Source organism: Schistocerca gregaria, chromosome 3 (assembly GCF_023897955.1).
Source record: "Schistocerca gregaria isolate iqSchGreg1 chromosome 3, iqSchGreg1.2, whole genome shotgun sequence".
Taxonomy (NCBI): Eukaryota; Metazoa; Arthropoda; class Insecta; order Orthoptera; family Acrididae; genus Schistocerca; species Schistocerca gregaria.
In genome coordinates, this window is record NC_064922.1 from 752,914,446 (window position 1) to 752,942,071 (window position 27,626).

Sequence of the window (27,626 nt, forward strand, 5' to 3'; positions counted from 1 at the left end):
GTCTGAATCATGTTTTGATTTGATTATTAACAGGACTTGAAAATGTAAATTTGTTATCAAGAAGTTTAATACACAAATTCCTTTTGTAAAATACTAATTCACTCTTGTGAATGTAAACGCAGGAAAGCGCCGGTAGACAGGCACAATAAAATAACACACAAACACACACCCAAAATTTCGAGCTTTCGCAACCGGCGGTTGCTTCGTCAGGAAAGAGGGAAGGAAAAGGAAAGATGAAAGGATGTGGGTTTTAAGGGAGAGGGTACGGAGTCATTCCAATCCCGGGAGCGGAAAGACTTACCTTCAGGGGGAAAAAAGGATAGGTATATACTCTCTCTCGCACGCACGCACACACGCACACACACACACACACGCACACACACACACACACGCACACACACACACACACGCACACACACACGCACACACACACACACACACACACACACACACACACACACACACACACACACACTGCTTGTGTCTGTATATGGATGTGTGTGTGTGTGTGTGTGTGTGTGTGTGCGCGCGCTTTCGAGCTTTCGCAACCGGCGGTTGCTTCGTCAGGAAAGAAGGAAGGAAAAGGAAAGATGAAAGGATGTGGGTTTTAAGGGAGAGGGTGCGTGTGCGAATATATACCTATCCTTTTTTCCCCCTAAGGTAAGTCTTTCCGCTCCCGGGATTGGAATGACTCCTTACCCTCTCCCTTAAAACCCACATCCTTTCATCTTTCCTTTTCCTTCCCTCTTTCCTGACGAAGCAACCGCTGGTTGCGAAAGCTCGAAATTTTGTGTGTGTGTTTGTGTGTTACTTTATTGTGCCTGTCTACTGGCGCTTTCCCGCTTGGTAAGTCTTGGAATCTTTGTTTTTAATATATTTTTCCCATGTGGAAGTTTCTTTCTATTTTATTTAAACATATGAATAAGTAGAAAATGCAGACTAGTGGTGAGTGGCCTTGCATAAGTGAATTGTGTGGGATATAAAACTGTGTGTTGGAATTGCATCGGATATATGGAGTCATTGAGAGCATAAATTTTGGAACATTACTCTGTTCAGCTCTTGAGTATTGTTCTCAAAATGCTCTCAAAAATTAACATTACTTCTACTGGCAAAAAATTGTGTAGGATATCAGGACAGTGTCCCTTGACGAGCTGAGGCACTGTTGTTGGTTTCGGCAGGTAGTGTGATGCTCGTTATGTGTCTCCATGAAGAGTAGCTGCAGATGAAAGATCTGGGTACAGTAACAGCCAAGTGATGCTAACATTCCTTTGAATAACACAACCCCCAAATAATTTTTCATTGCTGCCACATACTTATAGGGGGAGTGGGTGGGAGACTTCTTCCTATTAAAACCAGGTTACCGAAGTACCAAGGAAATTTATATAGTGTTGGAACCATGGATGCCTTTTTAGGGTATTTACAATGACACCCTTGACGTCAAGGTGACAGTAGTCTCTTATTAACCTTACGAGAGTGAAGGCCTAGCACCTGGTGAAGTGAACACTGTGCATTATGTACTAATTTTAATATGGTGAAACGGTAACAGGTGAATCTGAGCAGTGTTTTCTTGAGCCTGATAACTGAAATTCTGCATTGTAACATAATCACTTACATGAGCCTGGGCTTCATTGAACATTTAAGAATTTTGAATGAAGTTCACGTTTTCATTGACTTCCAGGAACATTGTTCACAGTTGTAGGTACATTAAATAAGCCGTCATTAGAATAAAATTGCTGTACAATCTGCAGTTTGTGAAGATGGAGTGTTCATCAAAAATTCTGACATTTTGAGCTGCAATGACCAGGCTGGTATGAGTAGACAATCTTTCACACCAAGTGACAAAGACCTTCAAAAGATGTCAGCTTGCACAGCATCAGTATATTCAAGGAAACATACAGACCATACAACACCTGTAGGCTTTTTCTTCACAGCTAAACAAACTCTTAAAAATAACACCCCACATTTTGATAGTGTTATGAAAGACAAGCGTGCAACATAGTGTAATGGTAGTGCAAAAACTCATGCTATGTGTATATCACAAAATCAGCAAAACACATGTAGAGAGGCTACGAACCTGGAGCTACTCCATGGTAAAGAAATGTTCCATTCTGCTACCTGTGCAAAGCAGTGCCTAGCTCATCATATATTTTTATTTGAATGACTAGTTTTGGCTGAGTTACACCAACTTCAGATGTAAATATTCAAGATTTGGATTTGCAGTGCCTTCTTTTTACTGTGTTTGCAGTTAAATTTGTTGGATGTAAGGCCTGCCAGTTATGCAGAACACCATTTTTCCAAGTTTCCAAATGTGTTTCAGCACCTCTGTGCCATAATCAGTGGGTTTCTGTTTTATTTAATCTGTAATGTGAACATTTTTACTAAAAGATTACAAAATTATGTGGATATTCGTTTCTTTTTGTTACTACCTCTGGGCCACCTGTATATTATTTATTACAGGTAGCATGTCATCTACAAACAAAATGGTGTTGATGAGAAATTTTGTTAGGAGTTAACCTATCATTTTATGCACTAAAAAGTAATTTAGTTTGTCGCGATATTTCGCAGCTATATTCGTTGTTACATTTTTGTGTGGCAAGACCTTTTTTATCTCAGCATCATGGTGAGGTGTTAAGAAGCACACAAACACAACACGTATTTTCACAAAATAAAGCCATAAAAGCACTTTCACTTCACCAAAAAAACACTAATTGTGGTGGTTGTGTGTCCCATGTCCCAGCCCAGTCAGTGTACATTTGGTCACCACTGAGTTTGGCACCAAATTTGAATTTTGTTTGCATTCTCTCTCTCTCTCTCTCTCTCTCTCTCTCTCTCTCTCTCTCTCTCTCTCTCTATATATATATATATATATATATATATATATATGTGTGTGTGTGTGTGTGTGTGTGGTTTTTTTTCTGTATGCTTCTTAGCTAATTGTGTAGCCTTTTACATGGTGTTCCTTTTGTGTGTAAAATGGTGAGTCTTTGCAGAGTGTAGTGTATCAATTTATTGTGTGTGTGTATATAGACTTTTTAGCTGTTTGTGTTGCCTTTTTTGTGAAGTTCCTTTAATGTGTTAAATAGTGTGTCACTGCAGAGTGTAGTGTATCCATTTAAGACCTGTTTCCCTTCTGCTATTGCCTTCGGTATGTGGAAGTTTTCCTAAATGGTCAGTTTGCTGTATAGGCTGTCTTTAGATTTTAGTGTTCTTAAGTCTGCTTCTATTGTAGTTGGGTGGTGATTGTGGGCTATCAGTTGGTCAGCCATTGTGCTACGGGAGCTGTTGCTTTTTAAAGCTCTGAGATGTTCAGAATATTAGGTTTTGAAGTTCCTGCATGTGTGTCCTATGTACACTGACTGGCAAGTGTTGCATGTGAGTTCATATATTCCTGATCTGTTAAATTTATCCATGGGTGTTTCTTGTGTTCTGACCTTTTTCAGTGTTGTGCTCTCAGTCCTGTATCCTATTTGGAGTCCCTATTTCTTTAATATGTTGCCTATTCTGTGAACAATCTTGTTATTGTAGGTGAGTATGTGACATTTCATTTTGTGTGTGGTGTGTGTGTTGTTGCTCTGTTGTTGTGTGTGTGGTCATTATTTGTGTTCTTAGTTGGGTGAGGACAGTGAGTCTGTGTGTGTGTGTGTGTGTGTGTGTGTGTGTGTGTGTGTGTGTGTTTGTTCTTCTTCTTAGACTTTCATTTGGGTCTTCTAAGGATGACACACAAATTTAAATGCTTCCTTCATTGTTGTTCTTCCTTTCTCCTCCAGTGTTTTTTTCATCTTTTCACTATGTATCCTTTTTCTCTCCTTGGACCATTTTGACCCTGTCTTCTTCTCCCTTCTGCCTTGGAATCTGTCCATTTTTAACAATTTCCTCTTGAAACTCTGTCTTTCTATTGGATCTTTTCCACTTATGTTGTTTTTTTTTCCAAATCTTTCCTAACTTCTTGAATCCAGGCTATGTTGACTTCTTGTTCCAAAGATGTAAAAATCTGTTCGGTTAACCTGTTGCTGTTCATCCTGTATAAGTGTCAAAAAAATAGCAGTCGCCTCTGTCGTAGTGTTTCATTTATGTTTTCTATGTTGTGATAAACTACTTCATTGCTTTTTAATTCCCATACCTCTGTATTTTTTGGTGGTCCAAGTATTATTCGAATGATTTTTCTTTCTAGGACTTAATGTTTGTGTAATTTGGAGTTCAGCACTAAACGTTCACATGCAAAAAGACATTCTGGTTTGACTTCTGTGTTGTAGTGCTGTATCTTCAAATTTTTGGACAGACCACATTTGTTGTAGACATTCCTAGTTATTCCATAAGCTCTCTCCATTTTATGTACTCTTTCTTCTATAACGAATTTTTCTAAGCCATTTTCTTGGATAATTTCTCCCAAATATTTAAATTTATGTATCTACATCTACATCCGTACTCCGCAAGCCACCTGACGGTGTGTGGCGGAGGGTACCCTGAGTACCTCTATCGGTTCTCCCTTCTGTTCCAGTCTCGTATTGTACGTGGAAAGAAGGATTGTCGGTATGCTTCTGTGTGGGCTCTAATCTCTCTGATTTTATCCTCATGGTCTCTTCGCAAGATATACGTAGGAGGGAGCAATATACTGCTTGACTCTTCAGTGAAGGTATGTTCTCGAAACTTTAACAAAAGCCCGTACCGAGCTACTGAGCGTCTCTCCTGCAGAGTCTTCCACTGGAGTTTATCTATCATCTTCGTAACGCTTTCGCAATTACTAAATGATCCTGTAACGAAGCGCGCTGCTCTCCGTTGGATCTTCTCTATCTCTTCTATCAACCCTACCTGGTGCGGATCCCACACTGCTGAGCAGTATTCAAGCATTGGGCGAACAAGCGTACTGTAACCTACTTCCTTTGTTGTCGGATTGCATTTCCTTAGGATTCTTCCAATGAATCTCAGTCTGGCATCTGCTTTACCGACGATCAACTTTATATGATCATTCCATTTTAAATCACTCCTAATGCGTACTCCCAGATAATTTATGGAATTAACTGCTTCCAATTGCTGACCTGCTATTTTGTAGCTAAATGATAAGGGACCTATCTTTCTATGTATTCGCATCACATTACACTTCGCTACATTGAGATTCAATTGCCATTCCATGCACCATGCGTCAATTCGCTGCAGATCCTCCTGCATTTCAGTACAATTTTCCATTGTTGCAACCTCTCGATACACCACAGCATCATCTGCAAAAAGCCTCAGTGAACTTCCGATGTCATCCACCAGGTCATTTATGTATATTGTGAATAGCAACGGTCCTAAGACACTCCCCTGCGGCACACCTGAAATCACTCTTACTTCGGAAAACTTCTCTCCATTGAGAATGATGTGCTGCGTTCTGTTATCTAGGAACTCCTCAATCCAATCACACAATTGGTCTGATAGTCTGTATGCTCTTACTTTGTTCATTAAACGACTGTGGGGAACTGTGTCAAACGCCTTGCGGAAGTCAAGAAACATGGCATCTACCTGTGAAACCGTGTCTGAGGCCCTCTGAGTCTCGTGGACGAATAGCGCGAGCTGGGTTTCACACGATCGTCTTTTTCGAAACCCATGCTGATTCCTACAGAGTAGATTTCTAGTCTCCAGAAAAGACATTATACTCGAACATAATACGTGTTCCAAAATTCTACAACTGATCGACGTTAGAGATATAGGTCTATAGTTCTGTACATCTGTTCGACGTCCCTTCTTGAGAACGGGGATGACCTGTGCCCTTTTCCAATCCTTTGGAATGCTTCGCTCTTCTAGAGACCTACGGTACACCGCTGCAAGAAGGGGTGCAAGTTCCTTCGCGTACTCTGTGTAAAATCGAACTGGTATCCAATCAGGACCAGCGGCCTTTCCTCTTTTGAGCGATTTTAATTGTTTCTCTATCCCTCTGTCGTCTACTTCGATATCTACCATTTTGTCAACTGTGCGACAATCTAGAGAAGGAAGCACAGTGCAGTCTTCCTCTTTGTCTGGCCAATATCTGTTGCTATCAATTCCGTAGCATTTATTATAATTGTCATAAATTTTGTGTTTTCTACTGGTATTCTTAAACCTGCTTTGTTGGCTATTGCATCTAAGAGATTGATTTGTATTCCAGCATTTGTTAGGTTTTCAGAAAGAATAGCAAAATCTTTTGCAAATGGTGAACAGTGAATTTCAATACCTTTGTTTTTAGTTCCCAGTCTGATTGATGATAGCTTCTCTTCTTTTAGTTTTTGGTTCCATTCTCTTACTATTTTCTCTATTATGCAGTTAAAGAGTAGTAGAGACAGGCAGTCACCTTGCCTTACACCTGTTTTTATGTTGAATGCCTTCGATATTTCATCCTGCAACTTTTCTTTTGATTTGAAGTCTGTGAGTGGTATGTTCATTTTTGTACTGTTTACATATTTTTGATTTAATTTGATATCATATGGGTATCATAGCCATTTTCTACTGCTATTTTGTTTATTGTGTTTAGTTCTTGTATGTGCTTCTGTTTGTTCATGGGTCTTTTAAGCATGAATCAGAAGTTTGCTTGCTTATGTGTCAGTGGGTGGTTGGATAGGTTGTGAATGGTGGTGCTTGCGGTTGTCGGTTTCCTGAATATTGCAAAGTTATGTGTGTTGTCTGTTTTATGTATAGTGAGATCTAGAAAATGTAGGGTGGTGTTAGTTTCTGTTTCTGATGTGAAGTTAATTTTTGGATGTAAGGTGTTCATTTAATTGTGTAGCTGTTCTATGTGTGCATGTGGTTCATCAGTCTGGCGTATTATGTCATCGACAAAACAGTATCAGTATATGACTTTGTAGTTTTTTTGTTTTATTATGTGTCTGGAGATAATGATCTCCAGGTTCTTCATAAGTATGTTAGCAGTTATGCAAAACACCATTTTGCCAAGTTCCCAAACATGTTTCAACACCTCTGTGGCATCAACAGTGGGTTTCTGTATAATTTAATCTGTAATGTGAACATTTTTACTAAATAACAAAATTATGTGTATATTTAGTTCAAACAACAGTTCTTTTCTTTTCATTATTACCTTCACACTCAGTTTGCATGGTTTTTCTGGACCCGTATATTATTTATTAACTGGCGGACCTTACATACAACAACTTTTAACTGCAAACATGGTAAACACAAGGAGCTGCAAATCCAAATGATGACTGTTTTGTTACCCAGCCAGGCATTCCCCAGCAAGCTCTACATGAAATGCAGAAACACCTTAATGTAGCTGCAGAAGACAAATCTCAATATACAGTTTAATAAAAATTGCCTAGCTGATAATGTAATTCCAGACTATATCAAAAACTTTGTGAATATCATGTCATCTACACCAAAGAAAGTGAAAGAGAAGTGGTGATTATGCAGCTAAAGCAAGAGGTTAGGGAATTGTATGCTAAAAAGCAATCATTCAACATTGAACTTTATGAAACCCATTTAGAATTGGCCAACAAATTTACAATACCAGTTCACATTTTGGAAACAACAGACAGAGAAAAAGCATTCATACAGAAAGTAATGCAAAAAAACAGGAGAAACGAAACAGAAAACTCAACAGAATAATTAACAGCAAAAACACACCCACTGAAACCAATCACAACAAACAATATAAATTCCATGACAGCATCATTAATCTAACTGACATAAATCTTACGAAACAAGGAAAGAGCCTACTAGAAAAAGGGCCAAAACACTACATTAACATAAAAATATTGCACAAAACAATAGAAAACCTGAGAATAGAATCAGAACACATTATAAAGGAACAAAAAAGACTGAGCACACCAAATTTTAATGCAAACTTGACAAGAGAATTAATATCTGCGGAAATAAAATGGATAATCAGAACCCACAAATCCACTGTTATTTCTAATAATAGAACATCAGAGAAAATAACAGCCAAGAAGCTAAAACAAAAATTAAAACAGAATAATACCACAGTAACAAGAGCAAACAAAGGGAATATTGCTGTAATTATGGATGAAAAAGAATACTTAGAAAAACTCTAGATTGTCTCAAAGACAATAACATCACAAAACTGACCAGAGACCCAAGTAGCAAGGACCAGAAAAACATTCAACAGACACTGAAAAACATCAAAAATACATTCTCAAAAGGCCAGGTAAAAAGGATGACACAGAAAAAGCACCTGCCCTAAATTCCCTACCAAAGGGTTTACAAGGATAATATCCCATTAAGGCCTGTCATAAACTTCAGAAATGCTCCATCCTACCACCTAGGAGACACACACACACACACACACACACACACACACACACACACACACACACACACACTAAAAAAATTACACATTTTTTATAACAGGAACCGGGAAAACTCAAGGAATTAATCGACAGATTCAAGAACATACACAGCAACCCTCATATCATTTGACAGCACATCAATGTACACTTGTATTCCAGTAAATGAAACAATTAGAATCATCACACAAAGATTAAAACAACAAGAAAACACACTGGACACAGACATCAATGAAATAATAACCATAACATCACAAAATTATTTTGTGTTCAACAAAGAATTTTATTCTCAACATGAAGGACTGCCACTGGGATCACCAATTAGTGGCCTCCTAGCTAAAATGTTTATGAAAAACCTGGAGAACATGATCTTCAGACACATAATAAAACAAAAAAACTACAAAGTCATATACTGATACTGTTTTGTCGATGACATAATATGCCGGACTGATGAACCACATGCACACATAGAACAGCTACACAATTAAATGAACACCTTACATCCAAAAATTAACTTCACATCAGAAACAGAAACTAACACCACCCTACATTTTCTAGATCTCACTATACATAAAACAGACAACACACATAACTTTGCAATATTCAGGAAACCGACAACCGCAAGCACCACCATTCACAACCTATCCAACCACCCACTGACACATAAGTAAGCAAACTTCTGTTTCATGCTTAAAACACCCATGAACAAACAGAAGCACAAACAAGAACTAAACACAATAAAAGAAATAGCAGTAGAAAATGGCCATGATACCCATATGCTAGTCAAATTAAATCAAAAAATATGTAAACAGTACAAAAATGAACATACCACTCACAGACTTCAAATGAAAAGAAAAGTTGCAGGGTGAAATATCGAAGGCATTCAACATAAAAACAGGTGTAAGGCAAGGTGGCTGCCTGTCTCTACTACTCTTTAACTGCATACTAGAGAAAATAGTAAGAGAATGGAACCAAAAACTAAAAGAAGAGAAGCTATCATCAATCAGACTGGGAACTAAAAACAAAGGTATTGAAATTCACTGTTCACCATTTGCAAATGATTTTGCTATTCTTTCTGAAAACCTAACAAATGCTGGAATACAAATCAATCTCTTAGATGCAATAGCCAACAAAGCAGGTTTAAGAATACCAGTAGAAAAAACAAAATTTATGACAATTATAATAAATGCTCCGGAATTGCTAGCAACAGATATTGGCCAGACAAAGAGGGTAAATAAATTTAAATATTTGGGAGAAATTATCCAAGAAAATGGCTTAGAAAAATTCGTTGTAGAAGAAAGAGTACATAAAATGGAGAGAGCTTATGGAATAACTAGGAATGTCTACAACAAATGGGGTCTGTCCAAAAATTTGAAAATACAGCACTACATCATCATCATCATCATCATCATCAAGACTGATTATGCCTTTCAGCACTCAGTCTGGAACATAGTCCCCCTTATGAAATTCCTCCATGATCACCTATTCAGTGCTAACATTGGTGCCTCTTCTGATGTTAAGCCTATTACTTCAAAATCATTCTTAACTGAATCCAGGTACCTTCTTCTTCGTCTACCCTGACTCCTCCTACCATCTACTGCTAAACCCAAGAGTCTCTTGGGCAACCTTGCTTCTCCCATGCGTGTAACATGACCCCATCATCTAAGCCTGTTCGCCCTGACTGCTACATCTATAGAGTTCATTCCCAGTTTTTCTTTGATTTCCTCATTTGGCACACCCTCCTGCCATTGTTCCCATCTACTAGTACCTGCAATCATCCTAGCTACTTTCATATCCGTAACCTCAACCTTGTGTATAAGGTAACCTGAATCCACCCAGCTTTCACTCCCATACAACAAAGTTGGTCGAAAGTATGAACGGTGCACAGATAACTTAGTCCTGGTACTGACTTCCTTCTTTCAGAAGAAAGTAGATCGTAGCTGAGCGCTCACTGCATTAGCTTTGCTACACCTTGCTTCCAGTTCTTTCACTATGTTGCCATCCTGTGGGAATATGCATCCTAAGTACTTGAAACTGCCCACCTGTTCTAACTTTGTTCCTCCTATTTGGCACTCAATCCATTTATATTTCTTTCCCACTGACATTACTTTAGTTTTGGAGATGCTAATCTTCATACCATAGTCCTTGCATTTCTGATCTAGCTCTGAAATATTACTTTGCAAACTTTCAATCGAATCTGCCATCACAAGTAAGTAATCCGCATATGCGAGACTGCTTATTTCGTGTTCACCTATCTTAATCTCACCCAACCAGTCTACTGTTTTCATCATATGATCCATAAATAATATGAACAACAGTGGAGACAGGTTGCAGCCTTGTATTACCCCTGAAACTACTCTGAACCATGGACTCAATTTACCGTCAACTCTAACTGCTGCCTGACTATCTATGTAAAGACTTTTAATTGCTTGCAAAAGTTTGCCTCCTATTCCATAATCACGTAGAACAGATAATGACCTCCTCCTAGGACCCCGGTCATATACCTTTTCTAGAGCTATAAAACATAGATACAATTCCCTATCCCACTTGTAACACTTCTCCATTATTTGCCGTAAGCTAAAGGTCTGGTCCTGACAACCTCTAAGAGGCCTAAACCCACACTGATTTTCATCCAATTTGTCCTCAACTAATACTCGCACTTTCCTTTCAACAATACCTGAGAAGATTTTACCCACAACGCTGATCAAAGAGATACCTCTGTAGTTGTTACAATCTTTTCTGTTTCTATGTTTAAAGATGGGTGTGATGACTGCTTTTGTCCAGTCTGATGGAACCTGTCCCGACTCCCACGCCATTTCAATTATCCTGTGTAGCCATTTAAGACCTCACATTCCACTGTATTTGATGAGTTCCGACTTAATTTCATCCACACCAGTCGCTTTATTGCACTGCAATCTATAGACCATTTTCTCCACTTCCTCTAATGTGATCCTATTTCCATCATCATCATTCCTGTCCCATTGTACATCAAAATCTGAAACATTACTGATCGTATTTTCACCTACATTGAGCAACTCTTCAAAATATTCCCTCCATCTGCCCAAGGCATCAACAGGATTCACAAGCAGTTTTCCTGACCTGTCCAAAATACTTATCATTTCTTACCTCCCTTTCGAAGACTGCTAATAACACTCCAGAATGGTTTTCCAGCAGCTTGACCCAAGGTCTCCAACCTGTTTCCAAAGTCTTCCCAAGATTTCTTCTTGGATGCTGTAATTATCTGTACAACACAGAAGTAAAACCAGAATGTCTTTATGCATGTGAATGTTTAGTGCTGAACTCCAAATTACACAAACATTAAGTCCTAGAAAGAAAAATCATTCGAAAAATACTTGGACCACCAAAAAATAGAGGTATGGGAATTAAAAAGCAATGAAGTAGTTTATCATAACATAGAAAACATAAATGAAACACTACGACAGAGGCGACTGCTATTTTTTTGACACTTATACAGGATGAACAGCAACAGGTTAACCGAACAGATTTTTACATCTTTGGAACAAGAAGTCAACATAGCCTGGATTCAAGAAGTTAGGAAAGATTTGGAAAAAAAACAACATAAGTGGAAAAGATCCAATAGAAAGACAGAGTTTCAAGAGGAAATTGTTAAAAATGGACGGATTCCAAGGCAGAAGGGAGAAGAAGACAGGGTCAAAATGGTCCAAGGAGAGAAAAAGGATACATAGTGAAAAGATGAAAAAAACACTGGAGGAGAAAGGAAGAACAACAATGAAGGAAGCATTTAAATTTGTGTGTCATCCTTAGAAGACCCAAATGAAAGTCTAAGAAGAAGAAAAAACACACACACACACACACACACACACACACACACACACACACACACACACACACACACAGACAGACTCACTGTCCTCACCCAACTAAGAACACAAATAATGACCACACACACAACAACAGAGCAACAACACACACACCACACACAAAATGAAATGTCACATACTCACCTACAATAACAAGATTGTTCACAGAATAGGCAACATATTAAAGAAATAGGGACTCCAAATAGGATACAGGACTGAGAGCACAACACTGAAAAAGGTCAGAACACAAGAAACACCCATGGATAAATTTAACAGATCAGGAATATATGAACTCACATGCAACACTTGCCAGTCAGTGTACATAGGACACACATGCAGGAACTTCAAAACCTAATATTCTGAACATCTCAGAGCTTTAAAAAGCAACAGCTCCCGTAGCACAATGGCTGACCACCTGATAGCCCACAATCACCACCCAACTACAATAGAAGCAGACTTAAGAACACTAAAATCTAAAGACAGCCTATACAGCAAACTGACCATTTAGGAAAACTTCCACATACCGAAGGCAATAGCAGAAGGGAAACAGGTCTTAAATGGATACACTACACTCTGCAGTGACACACTATTTAACACATTAAAGGAACTTCACAAAAAAGGCAACACAAACAGCTAAAAAGTCTATATACACACACACAATAAATTGGTACACTACACTCTGCAAAGACTCACCATTTTACACACAAAAGGAACACCATGTAAAAGGCTAAACAATTAGCTAAGAAGCATACAGAAAAAGTGAAAGTGCTTTTATGGCTTTATTTTGTGAAAATGCGTGTTGTGTTTGTGTGCTTCTTAACACCTCACCATGATGCTGAGATAAAAAAGGTCTTGCCACACAAAAATGTAACAACGAATATAGCTGCGAAATATCGCGACAAACTAAATTACTTTTTAGTGCATAAAATGATAGATTAACTCCTAACAAAATTTCTCATCAACACCATTTTGTTTGTAGATGACATGCTACCTGTAATAAATAATATACAGGTGGTCCAGAAGTAGTAACAAAAGAAACGAATATCCACATAATTTTGTAATAATTTAGTAGTTCATGTTACAGATTAAATAAAACAGAAACCCACTAATGATGGCACAGAGGTGCTGAAACTTTTTTGGGAACTTGGAAAAATGTTTTGCATAACTGGTGGACCTTACATCTGACAAATACAGATCTAAACTGTGGAGACAATCTTCTGCATGCTTATGATCACAGGATGGCCCATTTCAGCAAAAATCAGTTCTTACAATAGGAGTTCGTGAGGTAGTTGGTGCTTTGTTCATAAAATTATATGGAAAAAATCACTGTTTTCTGCTTCTGACTCATCAGTTTTCTACTGCGCAGGTTGATTTATTTTCCAGCTACAGCATCAGATTTGATCGTTTGCCTTTGATAACCTTCATAGCATAAGGCTGATGATCGCTCGAATTATAAGTTCAAGTAATTGAAATCTTCTAAAATCTGTTGCTCAATGACTGCTCCGAAGTTTGAAGACACATAATCAGATACACCACAGTGTTTTGCTGCTGTAATAATTGGATCTGATGATGACTGCAAAGCCAAAATTTTAATAAAATAGCATTTGGATAAGGCACTGGTTTTTATAATCTAATCCGAGATAAATGTCACAGGTCCAAACAGCAACAGTTCATTTAATAAATAAACTTCCCTAAATAATTATCATACACATCAGTATTAAGTACATGAGGTAATTATTTCTCATGGTAATGATAGTCAAAATGCTAATTTGTTAAACTAGTTGACAAAATATTTAACTGTGGTTTGAGTTCCTATTTCTTTCGGGTCACATTTTAAAATTTGTATTGTAATTTACATGCAGATACGTATTGCTTCATTTGAGGGACAAGATACTATTCAGACCTTTATTGCCTTTATAAATATGAACATCTAAATAAATATTACGCTTTGATTTTTATGTTGATTTTTTTGTTGTGCGTTCAGACTATCCCCTGGCAGTGAAGCTTGGAACAATAACAAAGGAAGGAAAGGCAGATGTCTTCAGTTATGATGAAGATGATATGGTTGAAGATCCCAATCTTGCACAGCATTTGGCTCATTTTGGCATTAATATTGCCCACATGGAGAAGGTACGCATGATACTTTTAATTTGAAGATATTCACCTGATTTCATCTCAGATGATCATTTGTATATGTACATTATATGTTAACGAAATTATAAAGTTGAAAGTTGGTGAGATTTCTGAATTCAGAGACCCTTGTGATAGTGAAATGAAGCAGCTCTTAAGGTTTTTTTTTTTTTTGGTAAATTTTATTTCTTTCTAGATACCTCAGATTGTCTGCAGTACTAGTTGAGATTTTTGGTGTCCACATTTACATCTAAAATAGATTGGGGAAACACAGCACATTTATTATGAAGGAAATATTCCACACGGGAAAAATATATCTAAAAACAAAGATGATGTGACTTACCAAACAAAAGCACTGGCAGGTCAATAGACATCCAAACATATACACAAAATTCAAGCTTTCGCAACCAACAGTTGCTTCTTCAGGAAAGAGTGAAGGAGAGGGAAACACGAATGTCTGCTCGTGCGTGCGCGCGAGTGTATACCTGTCCTTTTTTCCCCCTAAGGTAAGTCTTTCCGCTCCCGGGATTGGAATGACTCCTTACCCTCTCCCTTAAAACCCACGTCCTTTCGTCTTTCCCTCTCCTTCCCTCTTTCCTGAAGAAGCAACCGTTGATTGCGAAAGCTTGAATTTTGTGTGTGTGTTTGTCGACCTGCCAGCGCTTTTGTTTGGTAAGTCACATATATTTGTTTTTAGATATATGTCTCAGTAATATAGAAAGGATAGATTGCTACGCATCACATAGGCAAGGCATTGAGTTGCAGACAGGCACAATAAAAAGATTGCTAGAAATATTTCACTTTTCGGACAAAGTCCTTCAGAAGTAGAAAACTCCCACACATTTATGCAAGAACAATTTACGCACATGGTCACTGTCTTTGGATCCTAAGACTGACTGTGACTGTGTCTGTGTCTGGTGTTGGCAGCAGTCTAGCTGGTTTGGTTAATGGGGTAATGAAGATGCTAGCAGGGGGAGAGGGAAATATAGCAGAGAGTGAGTGGGGGAAGGTGATAGTGCTGTCTGTGGGAATGTGGGTGGACATAGTGGGACAGGATAGATACAGATGTAGTATTGGAAGACTGTGCAGAGGGGGGGGAGGGGGGGGGGGGGAGAGCATGTTTAGTATTGAAATGAGAGCAGGGATTTTGCTTAACAAGATTTTTAACATACCTGTTTTCTCATGGCATATGGAGACTTTACTCATGTGAGGTGGCGAGGATGTGATGCCACCATGTCATAAGTCTTTCATAGGATGAAGAAGACATTAATAAGATGTCAACATCGGTCAGAAGCTGTCCAGATGGCAGGCAAACCAGAACTACTTCAGTGGTATTGTGAAAAGCTATTTAAAATTTTCTCATAGCACGAAGCAACTGCTGATGAATATCCCATCTTGATTATGGGAATCAACAGAGACCCAGAACTGGGGTCACATTTGCAGCTCGACTGCAGTGTCTCTACTCTGAACTTCAGCTTCCCCCACTGTCACCACTTGTTGGGGAGCAGTCATGTATTGGAGTACCACAACCTCGGATCTGTCACAATTTGTCCTTTGGGTTGAAAGATTCAGTTGACCCCATGGTGTTTTGCCAGCTGTTCCAGGCTTCTTCGATGCATTTCCAGGTTCAGAAGTGATATACACTGATGATTATTGACAAACCAGATTTGCATATGCATATGCAGGGTGCAGTGAACTGTGCTCCTTACCAGATGGATGCAGTGTCGTCACTGCTGAATTGGTGGCCATCGAACGGGCCCTTAGGCATTCTCGTTATTATGCCAGCAACATGCTTGTAATTTGCAGAGACACTCGAAGAGCCTTCAGGCTATAGACCAGTGCTACCTTCATCACTCATTAGTCACGACTATCCAGGATCTTCTTTCTGACCTCCATCAAGCTGGACGACCAGTTGTCTGTGTTTGGACTCCTGGACGTTTTGGGTTCTCAGGCAACGAACATGCTGACCACTTGGCAAAGTTGACTACCAAGATACCAATTGTGGATTTGGGGTTCCACAACCGGACATTTGGTTAACTCTACATCGTGAATTCTTGGATGTCTAGAACTCAGAACGTTCACCCTAGACTCCCCAAACAAACTGAGGGCAATAAAGAAGACAACAACCACGTGGGAGTGTTCCCTTCATGCTTCTCACGGGGAATCCACTCTCCTTTGACAGCTATGCATTGGCCACACTTGGCTGACCCACAGCCACATTCTTCAACATGAAGACCCACCTTATTGCTGATGTGGTGTCTGCCTGACGGTGACCCACGTCCTGCTAGACTGCCCAAATTTGGCTGTTTTGCAGCAATATCCTAAACTTTCTGACACACTATCTCTGGTGTTAGTGGACAATGCCAAAGTAGCTGACTTGGCTTTACGTTTCACCTGCAAAGGCGGTTTCTGCATGTCTCTGTGAGGTGGGAAATTTCAGTCTCATTGATCACTTGTGGTGTTGGAGGGGCACGCCTCACTTGATCTGGCTCAGGAGACCCATGGTGGCTCTTGCTCAGCAGTCTGGCATGGCCTAGCCCATACCCTTCCCACCGTTTTACTCTCCTTGTTCTTTTATGTTTGCTGTTTTCGATATTTTATCTTTCCTAAACTTTTATCATCTTGTCTGTGTTCCTTGTTTCCTTGGAGTAAGGGACAATGAGGTGGTGCTGATTGGATGCAGAAGCTGCTTCTCCCACCACATACCCAGGCCCTGGGACCTCAATTGCTTTCTCGGCAGAGGAGCTCGCCTACCTTTACCTCCTTTGATCCACTCTCCTACTTCTCCTTGATATTTGTGTTTTGCATTGTCCTTCTGAGGTTTATTCCTGATTTGATACATATAGGATGAAGGGACAGATGACCTTGCAGTTTGGTACTTTTAACTCCAACAATCTGTCAACCAACCAACCACCAAAGTAGATTTTCAAGTTTTTGCAGATTTATTTTCACTGTCCTTTTTGATGCTGAATAGCTTTGATGTGGTAAACTTCACATTGGTAACAATACAGATCATTAAACCTGCATTGACTACCATGAATCTAAATTTCACCAAGAATGGCATTAATGATTGGTGCATACCCAATAAATGTCCAATTAAAACTTTTTGCAAGTGACTTAACATGACAAATGTTCTGCAGTGACTGGCTGTATGAATATTAATCTATGAAAGCACAAGCAGGACTGACTGACAAGGAACTTTGCTTGATGAAAACTCAACTTGACTGACTATACAGGGTGGGCCAGAAGTCATAATTGGAAATGTTTAATGGTGTTATATTGAAACAAGAAGCAACATGAAAGGCAAACAGGAACATGAAATGACTCCCTAGCTCAAGCAGAAATTGTATTTAACAGAAAAAGATACATGCATGAATGGAATAATGCAGAAACAAATGTTCGTACATACTTCTTGCGTATTTCAAACACTCTATCCCTATGCTGACCATTATTCTCAGTGCAGAACATAACATTAGGAGGGTGTTGGTTAATTTCTTCATAATAATGATGGTTGTCTATCTCCCAGATATCTAAATCTACATATATACTCCACTAGCCGCTAAGCAGTGGGTGCCAGAGGGTACTATTGGTGCCAAAGTCATATTCGCCCAACCCCCCTCCTCTCTGTTCCACACGTGGATTGCGCGAGGGAAAAACGACTGTTTTAACGCCTCAGTATTTCCCTTATCTTATAATGGTGATCGTTGTGCGATTAGAAAGTTGGTGGTAATAATATATGCTCTACATCCATGTGAACATTTCAAGACTGGGAGCTGACACACACATCATATTCATTTGTCTTCATAACCTTACAGCAAGCTGATAATTTTGCGAAATCTGCAATCACACACAAATCATGTTGATTATTAATACCATGATCATGTAGTTCATTGATGCCACCAGATCGAAATGAACATAAACTGCCTTCCTTCATCTGATGACACATGGAGGTTCTAGGAATGTTCATCTCCTCTGACTGCTTCCTCGTCAATTTTTCTGGTGAACAAAGTGATGATGCTTTTAGACACCCAGTGACTTCTTTATTGTCTTTAGTGCATAGACTAGTTTGATGCAGCTCTCCATGCTGCTCTGTCTTACGCAAGCCTCTTCATCTCTGAATAACTACTGCAACCTACATCCTTCTGAATCTGCTTACTGTATTCATCTCTTGGTCTCCCTCTACGATTTTACCCCCCACACTTCCCTCCATTACCATATTGGTGATCCTTTGATGTCTCAGAATGTGTCCTACTAACCAATCCCTTCTGATTAGGTTGTGCCACAAATTTCTTTTCTCTTCAATTCTGTTCAGTACTTCCTTATTAGTTACATGATCTACCCATCTAATCTTCAGCATTCTTCTGTAGCACCACATTTCAAAACCTTCTATTCTCTTCTTGTCTATATTGTTTATTGTCCACTTTTCACTTCCATACATGGCTACACTCCATACACATACTTTCAAAAAAGACTTCCTAGCTCATTAAATCTATATTCAATGTTAAGAAGTTTCTTTTCTTCAGAAAGGCCTTTTTTTGCCATTGTGAGTCTCTACTTCATCCATCATTAGTAATTTTGCTGCCCAAATAACAAAACTTATCAAGTGACTCGTTTCTTAATCTAATTCCCTCAGCACCATCTGATTTAATTAGATTACATTCCATTATCCTCATTTTGCTTTTGCTGATGTTCATCTTATATTCTCCTTTCACGACACTGTCTGTTACATTCCAATGCTCTTCCAAATCTTTTGCTGTCTCTGACAGAATTACAATGTCATTCGCAGACCTCAAAGTTTTTATTTCTTTTCCCTGAACTTCAACCCCTATTCCAAATTTTTCTTTTGTTTCCTTTACTGCTGGTTCATTGTACAGGTTGAATAACATCGGGGATAGGCTACAACCCTGTATCACTTCCTTCTCAACAACTGTTTCTCTTTCATGCTCCTTGACTCTTTACAGTTATGTCATCTGGTTTCTGTAAAAATGGCAAGTAGTCTTACACTCTCTGTATTTTATTCCTGCTGCCATCAGAGTTTCAGAGAGAGTGCTCCAGACAACATTGTCAAAAGCTTTCTCTAGGTCTACAAATCTTATAAACACGAATTAATCATCATTGTCATATGTCTTGGGTCTTCCTGTGTGTGGTGTATCTGTCACCAACCCTGTTGCAAAGTCGTTTCTTTCCAGTTAGCCTCTGTTGGGACTTTTTTGAAACAATTTAAAAAGTTTTTCCTAATTTCTTTAAATGTCTCACCCATTCATTCCTTTTAAAGCATTCCTATGCTAAGAACACGTTCTTCAGTCGTGAATCCGGTTGCATCCTCCATTACGACTCAGTTGCTTACACCAGTATCACCTTGATAGTAAGTTGGAACAGCAAATCAGAACATGCTCACATGCCATGGCATTCACCAGAAGCACAAGCAAAACAATGATCACATGCCGTATTTTCATGTCATTGTAATTTGGCACATCACAGAACATTATTTTCAATGAAGAATACATTTCCATATCCATGTAATGGCAAAACTCCATGTTAAGTTATTTGAATATTTTCAGGTTCTCACTTCTGGCCTACCTCTGTACATGTAACTGGAAAATGTATGTAGGTTATTGTAGTGATTCGGATGTGAAGAGCATTGCACAAGATAGACCAGCTCTCTAGCTGCATCAAACCAGTCCTCAGCCTGTAGACCACAACAACAAAAAATTTTGAATATTCGACAAAAGTAAATGTTTTTACATGAATTGTTCGTACTGTTATCAACAGCCTGTAAACTGCATATTGAATAAGAAGGTTTCGAAATATGTAGCTTGAGGATTCTGTATCTACCATTTTTACAGAAACCAGATGACATAACTGTAAAGAGTCAAGGAGCATGAAAGAGAAACAGTTGTTGAGAAGGAAGTGATACAGGGTTGTAGCCTATCCCCGATGTTATTCAACCTGTACAATGAACCAGCAGTAAAGGAAACAAAAGAAAAATTTGGAATAGGGGTTGACGCTAAATAACGAAAAGTGTGAGATGATCCACATGAGTTCCAAAAGAAATCTATTGGAATTCGATTACTCGATAAATAGTTGAATTGACAGCCTTGAGAATTGTACTAAGTACCTGGGTGCTAAAATTACGAACAACTTCAGTTGGAAGGACCACATAGATAATATTGTCGGGAAGGCGAGCCAAAGGTTGCGTTTCATTGGCAGGACACTTAGAAGATGCAACAAGTCCACTAAAGAGACAGCTTACACTACACTCGTTCGTCCTCTGTTAGAATATTGCTGTGCGGTGTGGGATCCTTACCAGGTGGGGTTGACGGAGGACATCGAAAGGGTGCAAAAAAGGGCAGCTCGTTTTGTATTATCACGTTATAGGGGAGAGAGTGTGGCAGATATGATACACGAGTTGGGATGGAAGTCATTACAGCATAGACGTTTTTAGTCGCGGCGAGACCTTTTTACGAAATTTCAGTCACCAACTTTCTCTTCCGAATGCGAAAATATTTTGTTGAGCCCAACCTACATAGGTAGGAATGATCATCAAAATAAAATAAGAGAAATCAGAGCTCGAACAGAAAGGTTTAGGTGTTCGTTTTTCCCGCTCGCTGTTCGGGAGTGGAATAGTAGAGAGATAGTATGATTGTGGTTCGATGAACCCTCTGCCTAGCACTTAAATGTGAATTGCAGAGTAGTCATGTAGATGTAGATATGTTTAGTATATGTATTGCTTTTGGAACGGAGTATAAAAGAAAAAACGTACAATAGAGAAGTTATATTATAGCAAGTGTAGCTTTTCCACCTGTGTACATTTCAACTCTTCTTGAGTCACATTTGTTCTTTAGACACCTTGAACTTTTTAATATTTTGGTATCTGCTTTTCAGTACAGCAAGTTCACTTTTTATAGAAGTAGATGCCTTGCCAAGACATACTTAGATGCAACTTGTGATGTATTCCCTTTAGATGATGCTCTTGCTGTTTCAGAATATTATCCTTCACATAAAATTCTGAAATTTCAAGTTTTGGGTATAAAATAAATGAGGTTGGATACTTGGAGCCCTCATGTAACGTATAAAGTGTGAAGATGTTACTAACATAATCTTTTTACAAAAACTGTATGGATATAAATCCTGTTTGCATCTTGCTCTGTTAAACATGCTATAAATTACAACACAGTTGTTATTTTCTCTCGTGCCAAGTAAAGTACAGAAGCCTAAAATATTGTGGAAATAACACTCCATATATAACACAACTTCAAACTAGCTGTTCCTCAAAGTAATTGTAGATAAAAGAAAGTCTTTTTCACCCTTTAAATTTCCATTCTCTGATATAAAAGACTCAGTATGTTTGTATTTACACATCCTAGGATTCAGAAAACAGATTTCGCCATTACTTAGGTTTTTCTTTAAATCAAATATAACTTTTGTCCAACTGATTTAGCTCTACCCGACTGTGGACATGAATCAGACATCACCAGATTGAGAAATCATGTAGGAAACACTATCACTTACAGTTCCACAGAAACATTTAACATCTGGCACTCATCAAATGTATCTAATTCTGTAAGGGAACTATTTCTTGTGTTTGCTAATTTGCAGAAATTCACTGCAGTGGAAAACAACTTGCATTCTTATGCGTTCGAAACTAAGAAAGTAACATTCATTGTGTTACACAACTATCCTACTATTTGCTGCTGTTTCAAGTTTCTCGTGCACCCTTCTAATCAATCATTGAAAAGTTCTCAAGGTTTGCAGCCAGCTGTTTTCCAGATTTTAGAATCTTCTATTCAAATCGAAATAAGATTATGGAATAACTTTAACTGTGTTTTATAATCAGTGCAGTAAACAATAATAAGACATGAAAGAGTTATCAACAATTACCCCTACTATGACACAGTTTCTAGTAGAGAAAATGCAGTGTTTAATACTTTTACTCTGTGGAACTGAACATTATAATTAGAAATTATTTTTCTGTGTGTTTATTAATTTGACTTACTGAACTGTGAAGAAAGGCAGTGCAAGATTTTGCCATGATGTAATTAAAACATCACCATGGTAGGATGATGACATACTATTTCTTAAAGTCAGCATCTCTTTTTCTCAACACATACTAATCATACAGGTATGAATGAGATATTGTTAAAAACGTTTTTTAGCTGGCTTATGGCATTACATACTAATTTTGAACTAAGACTTACTATTTGTGGAAAATTTTAACATAAAAGATATTTTTAACAATAATAGGTAAAATGTGATACCTGTATTTTACGAGGCTAAGGTATTAATCACGAATAAGAGACTCCCTTTTCATATTATCTTATTAAAAATACCATTTTATTTGCTTTAAATTACTTATTAACTGGAAAATTTGTTTGCAATATTGTCATAGATAATAACCAAGACCACTAAAATAAGAGTCCTTTATCTCTGCCTGTCATACAAGTTGAGAGGAGGAAAGTTGCTACTCACTATATAGTGGAGATACTGAGTCGCAATAGGCACAATAAAAAGATTCACACAATCATAGCTTTCGGCCATTAAGGCCTTTGTCAGCAGTAGACACGTAGACATACATATACACAAGCATACTTACGCAAGAGCAACTTGCACACACATCTGCAGTCTCAGAGAACTGAAACTACACTGCAGGCAGCAGCACCAGTGTATGTTGGGAGTGGCGACTCAGGGTGTATACAACCCGGGAGATCCGGGAAGAACCCGGGAATTTTTTAGAATTCTGGGATTTTTCAGAATTTTGGAAATTTTTCATTGTCATAGTTTACAATTAAAATTTTTGACTTTGACTGGTTAGAACCAGTTCTCTAACAAAGGATTTTACTATATCTCGCTACTGCAGAATAATAACGCAGCAATAAAATATGAACGAGAGAGGAAAAAAAAAGAAAAAAGAAAATAAAACTTAAGCTAAAAAGAAATGCACTATATACAACAAAAACATACAAGCATCTACCAACAGCAAAATGTGTCGATGGCTTTAGGAAGACTATGCAGTGCTTCATCACAGCAAATTTCCTCTGATGAGCGTGATGTCACAACTGTTTACATTAGATTCCTTTGAGCAATTGCGAACGAGCTCATGCGTATGTGCAGTTGAGTCGCGTATCAGTAGTCCCTTCTCTCGCTTCTGGCTACAGAAGTGTGGCCGTATAAGCAATAGCAGCAAGCAGCCAGATGATATCTGCAAAAATTTTACTGGTGCTCCCAAGCTGCCAGATTCACGTATGCGCAACAAGCCCAGAACTAGGGGTCGGGGACAAACTGGGGTATCTGTCCCAGGCGGCAATTTCAGGGAAGAAAAAGACATTTTTTCACGCAGTGCCTAGCATCCAGTGCACATTGGTCTATCTATTATTCATATAATTTTGAAGCGCATCCCTGTTGGTTTTTGAACATTTTTGAGCAAATTCTAAGTTGTCTGAATGAATCAAAAGTTCATTTTTGAATACATGCATAGTGCACGTGATGTCTCTGCCAGGGGAATCCCCCTCACATGTAGAAATAAACTCTTATGCAGACAAAAGGGGACAGGGCTATATGAGCTGAGCGGAATTAAGCCGAAGTGGTGTGTGAATGCCAATTGCTGTTTATGTGGTTGACTTGAGTTTGCAAGTGATCAGCATTCTTATAATTACTAGTTAAATCCATAGATTCAAACTACCAGAGTGGAAATAAACGACTAACAGGAATAACAGGTAACAAAAATTACTTATTTTCTCCGTGTATCGAAGAAGATGAAATTTTGAGGGAGAATTTTTGACCAGACCGATACACTAGTAAGGGCCAGTTATACAGTCCCCGTATAGCAGCCGCTAAAGTTCTATTCAGGGAGTAGTGTGGAAAACACGTTGTACGAACACGTAATAAAGCCTAGCCGGAGAACAAATGCCAGATAACTGAACCGGTGATTGTGGCAGGGTTAGTGAAGTTAACCAAGAGAATAAGTTTTGACACTGGCAGTAATAGTTACAGAATTAGTGATGACAAGATTTTTCGTTAGAACGAGGAAGGAGAAAAAACGGGGACTCAAACGAATTATGGAAGAAGGTGACGATTCCAAATATATATAAAAATTTCGTACTACCACTTTCCGATCACACGCTTCATAAGCTGTAGAGTATGAATGAAATGTGAAACTGTTTCCTAATATAAAATGTTTTGTTTGTAGTAGGCCCAAGAGGCATTTGATATTAGTACTTTGTGAATTATATTCTGTAGTCATATAAAAATGGCCATTTGTGCCAAAACAATCTTTTTTATTTGGTGTGTGTAACAATTGCTGCAATATTAGGCGGACCTATTTCGTTTTATCTAGCAGATAATGACAAAATATACCTAATCAGATCGAGAAACCACACTAGTCTTTGCTACTATTTGTATTAATAGCTTTTCTAGTATTAGGCAACGACATTTTTGTTTTTTCATGCAGCAAAGTGTTGACGAACTTTGATGAGGTAATAGATTCTTTCCCAGAAAGAAACGTATGCCCTATAAAGCAGTGGCAAGATAAGAGAGAGAAAAATGCTAGGACTTAAGGATTGAAGAAATGTGTACTGTCTTGCTTTTCTTTACTGGTTTTATGTATCTTATATTGAATTTTGCATCACACAAAATAGCAAGTTATTAGCTAATAGGCATTAAAAACTGCAAATTTTCTCAAGTGTTCTTGTTCTGCCGGTTACGAATAGTCCCATCCAGTATGAATTGCGAGTTATTTTTTCAAGTGGGGGCAGGATGTCAAACCGGCCGACTGGGAGCAGGAGAGGCACCAAAGGACATTTTAATTTCCTCTGGCTTGAATATAGTTTGATGGCACCCATTACAAAATATTACACGTTTGAATTCCACTGGCCGAAATACAGAGACGTGTGATGGAAGAATGCTGTCTGAAGAGGTGTGGCACTGCACTTAAGCACACTTACGACCAAATAACACGTCTTATGTTCCCTCGAACATATATGTTTTATGTATCAGACTCTTCGGAAAGATGTGCACTACAAAATGGAGATATCTTTGAAAAATTGATTTTTTGCGTTTTTGGCGTCCTACCTCAAATGCTCAAGGGAGGTGAAACTCCACTATCTAATGTCGCCGCATTTCGGAAATATTGTTGATCCGGACCCAATGGACAGGAGAGTCTTGAGTTGTAGCGGGGAGGTGGGTGGTCTCCACATGACCCCTGTTTACATAAAGTGATTTTGCTGTTTCCTCTTCATTTATTGCTCTCACATCAAAGAAAAACAAAATGGATTCCTGTGCCCGGGAGCTATCATGTGAATTAAAATACATTCACATAATTATGGCCGGCCGAAGTGGCCAAGCGGTTCTAGGCGCTACAGTCTGGAAACGCGTGATCGCTACGGTCGCAGGTTCGAATCCTGCCTCGGGCATGGATGTGTGTGATGTCCTTAGGGTAGTTAGGTTTAAGTAGATCTAAGTTCAAGGGGACTGATGACCTCAGAAGTTAAGTCCCATAGTGCTCAGTCATTTGAACCATTTCTGAACATAATTATGGAAGGCTAAAATATGTTATTAGTTTCAGATTTTATTTTATTTCCATCTTTGACAGTCGAGCATTAATCGTCTTGCAGAAAAATGAAGTTATTTTTGTCTGTTTTTTAAGGAAATTTGACTTTTATTAATCTTTTCTGCTGATGCAGTGTGTTTAATTCCATACTAATGGCTAGTTTCAACTGTTCGCTGCATTTCAAGTGCACGTTTTCATCTTCTAGCACATATGGCATTATGCCACAATAAAGAACCAAACATGAGCTAATACAGTACTTTCACTACAAGAAAATTGACATCCGAATCTGGATATCAGAATGTGCACTTTAAGCCGACTTATGCATTTTAGTATGGTTCACAAAACTCCCGTGCTCTTGGAGTATCCTATAATGTCATGTTTCTTTTTTGACTTAATCTAAGATCTTTTAATGTTTTATACGTACGAACGTACGGGCTTCCTGCGTCATCGTAGCTGTGCAACTGCTGTGACGCATTTATTTGGCGCGTTCTGGAAACTCTTGAAGCGAACTTATTTCTAACAGGCCGTGGAAAAGTATTCGGAATGGTTGTTTGAAAAGCATTATTTTTAAAGTAAATTTCCTTTTATGCAAGAAGACCCCTGTGCTCAAATGTATTATGAATTTCTTAAATCACAGAGTGTTTGACTCTCATTCAAAAATCAACTCTTTGAGGATGACCATTTAAAATAATTTCAAGCCCAGAAGGTCGGACATTTCTGTCGTTGTTAAAAATTTTACTGTCATATTTGTGTGACATATCTTAAAGTGTAATATGCACAAAAAAATCAACATTGTGTGAAAGCTTAGTTTCTCTTGCAGCTTATTAATCTTAGAGACCAATATTATACATGAAAGCTTTTCTTTTCTTGTAGCAACACTATGTACATTATTTTAAACCACTACCTTTTCTATTTGTGTGTACGCGCTACTTAACAGTGATGTTGCTGTTGGCTGACTACATCACGTGTCCTATGCTCTGAATATCCGCTGTCATCGGCTGTCGAGATAGCTTGACATAAGCTAAAACTGTCGTACACCCCTGTTCATGTTGCTGCACATCAGACACCTTTCCAAAATGTGTTTTTTTCCTGCGTTTCATTTTCCAAAGTGCCGGGAAAGTTTCCCTGCGTTTCATTTTCCAAAGTGCCGGGAAAGTTTACACTGGTGTATAAAACCACAATTTGAAGGATTGATAAGTTTCACAGTTCCAAGGAAAAGTATACTGTTACTTAACACAGAAAAAGTGTATTTTCATCTGGGAGAAAGTGTATTTTTTACCAGGAAATCCGGGAATTTCCCCCCCCCCCCCCCCCCCCCCCCCTCATCCACGAATACACCCTGCAACTGGATGGGGGTAAGGAGGAGGCTGGGGCAGGGAGGGTAAGGGATAGTATGGTGGGAGTGACGGACAGTGAAGTGTTGCAGTTTAGACGGAGGGTAGGAGAGAAGGTGCGGAGGGGGGATTGGGGAGGGGGTAACTAGCGGAAAGGAGAGAAATAAAAATAAAAGAACTTAAGACTGGGTGTGGTAGTGAAATGAGGCTTTGTAGTGCTGGAATGGGAGCAGGGAAGGGGCTGGATGGGTGAGAACAGTGACTAACGAAGGTTGAGGCCAGGAGGGTTACGGGAACGTAGGATATATTGCAGGGTAAGTTCCCACCTGCCAATTCAGAAAAGCTGGTGTTAGTGGGAATTGCGCAGGTGGGAACTTTCCCTGTAATACGTCCTACGTTCCCGTAACCCTCCTGGCCTCAACCTTCGTTAGTCACTGTCCTCTCCCATCCAGCCCCCCCCCCCCCCCCCCCTCTGTTCCCATTCCAGCACTACACAGCCATCATTTAA

The 27,626-nt window shown here is 38.8% G+C and overlaps 1 protein-coding gene across 1 annotated transcript in view; it reads left to right on the plus strand.

Moving 5' to 3' along the window:
- LOC126353922 (ubiquitin carboxyl-terminal hydrolase 5) overlaps nucleotides 1-27,626 on the plus strand; it is a 163,823-nt gene that overhangs the window by 43,124 nt on the left and 93,073 nt on the right. Inside the window, exon 6 of the mRNA XM_050003165.1 lies at nucleotides 14,094-14,239. Coding sequence (XP_049859122.1) covers nucleotides 14,094-14,239 — 146 coding nt within the window. The remainder of the gene's footprint in view (nucleotides 1-14,093; nucleotides 14,240-27,626) is intronic.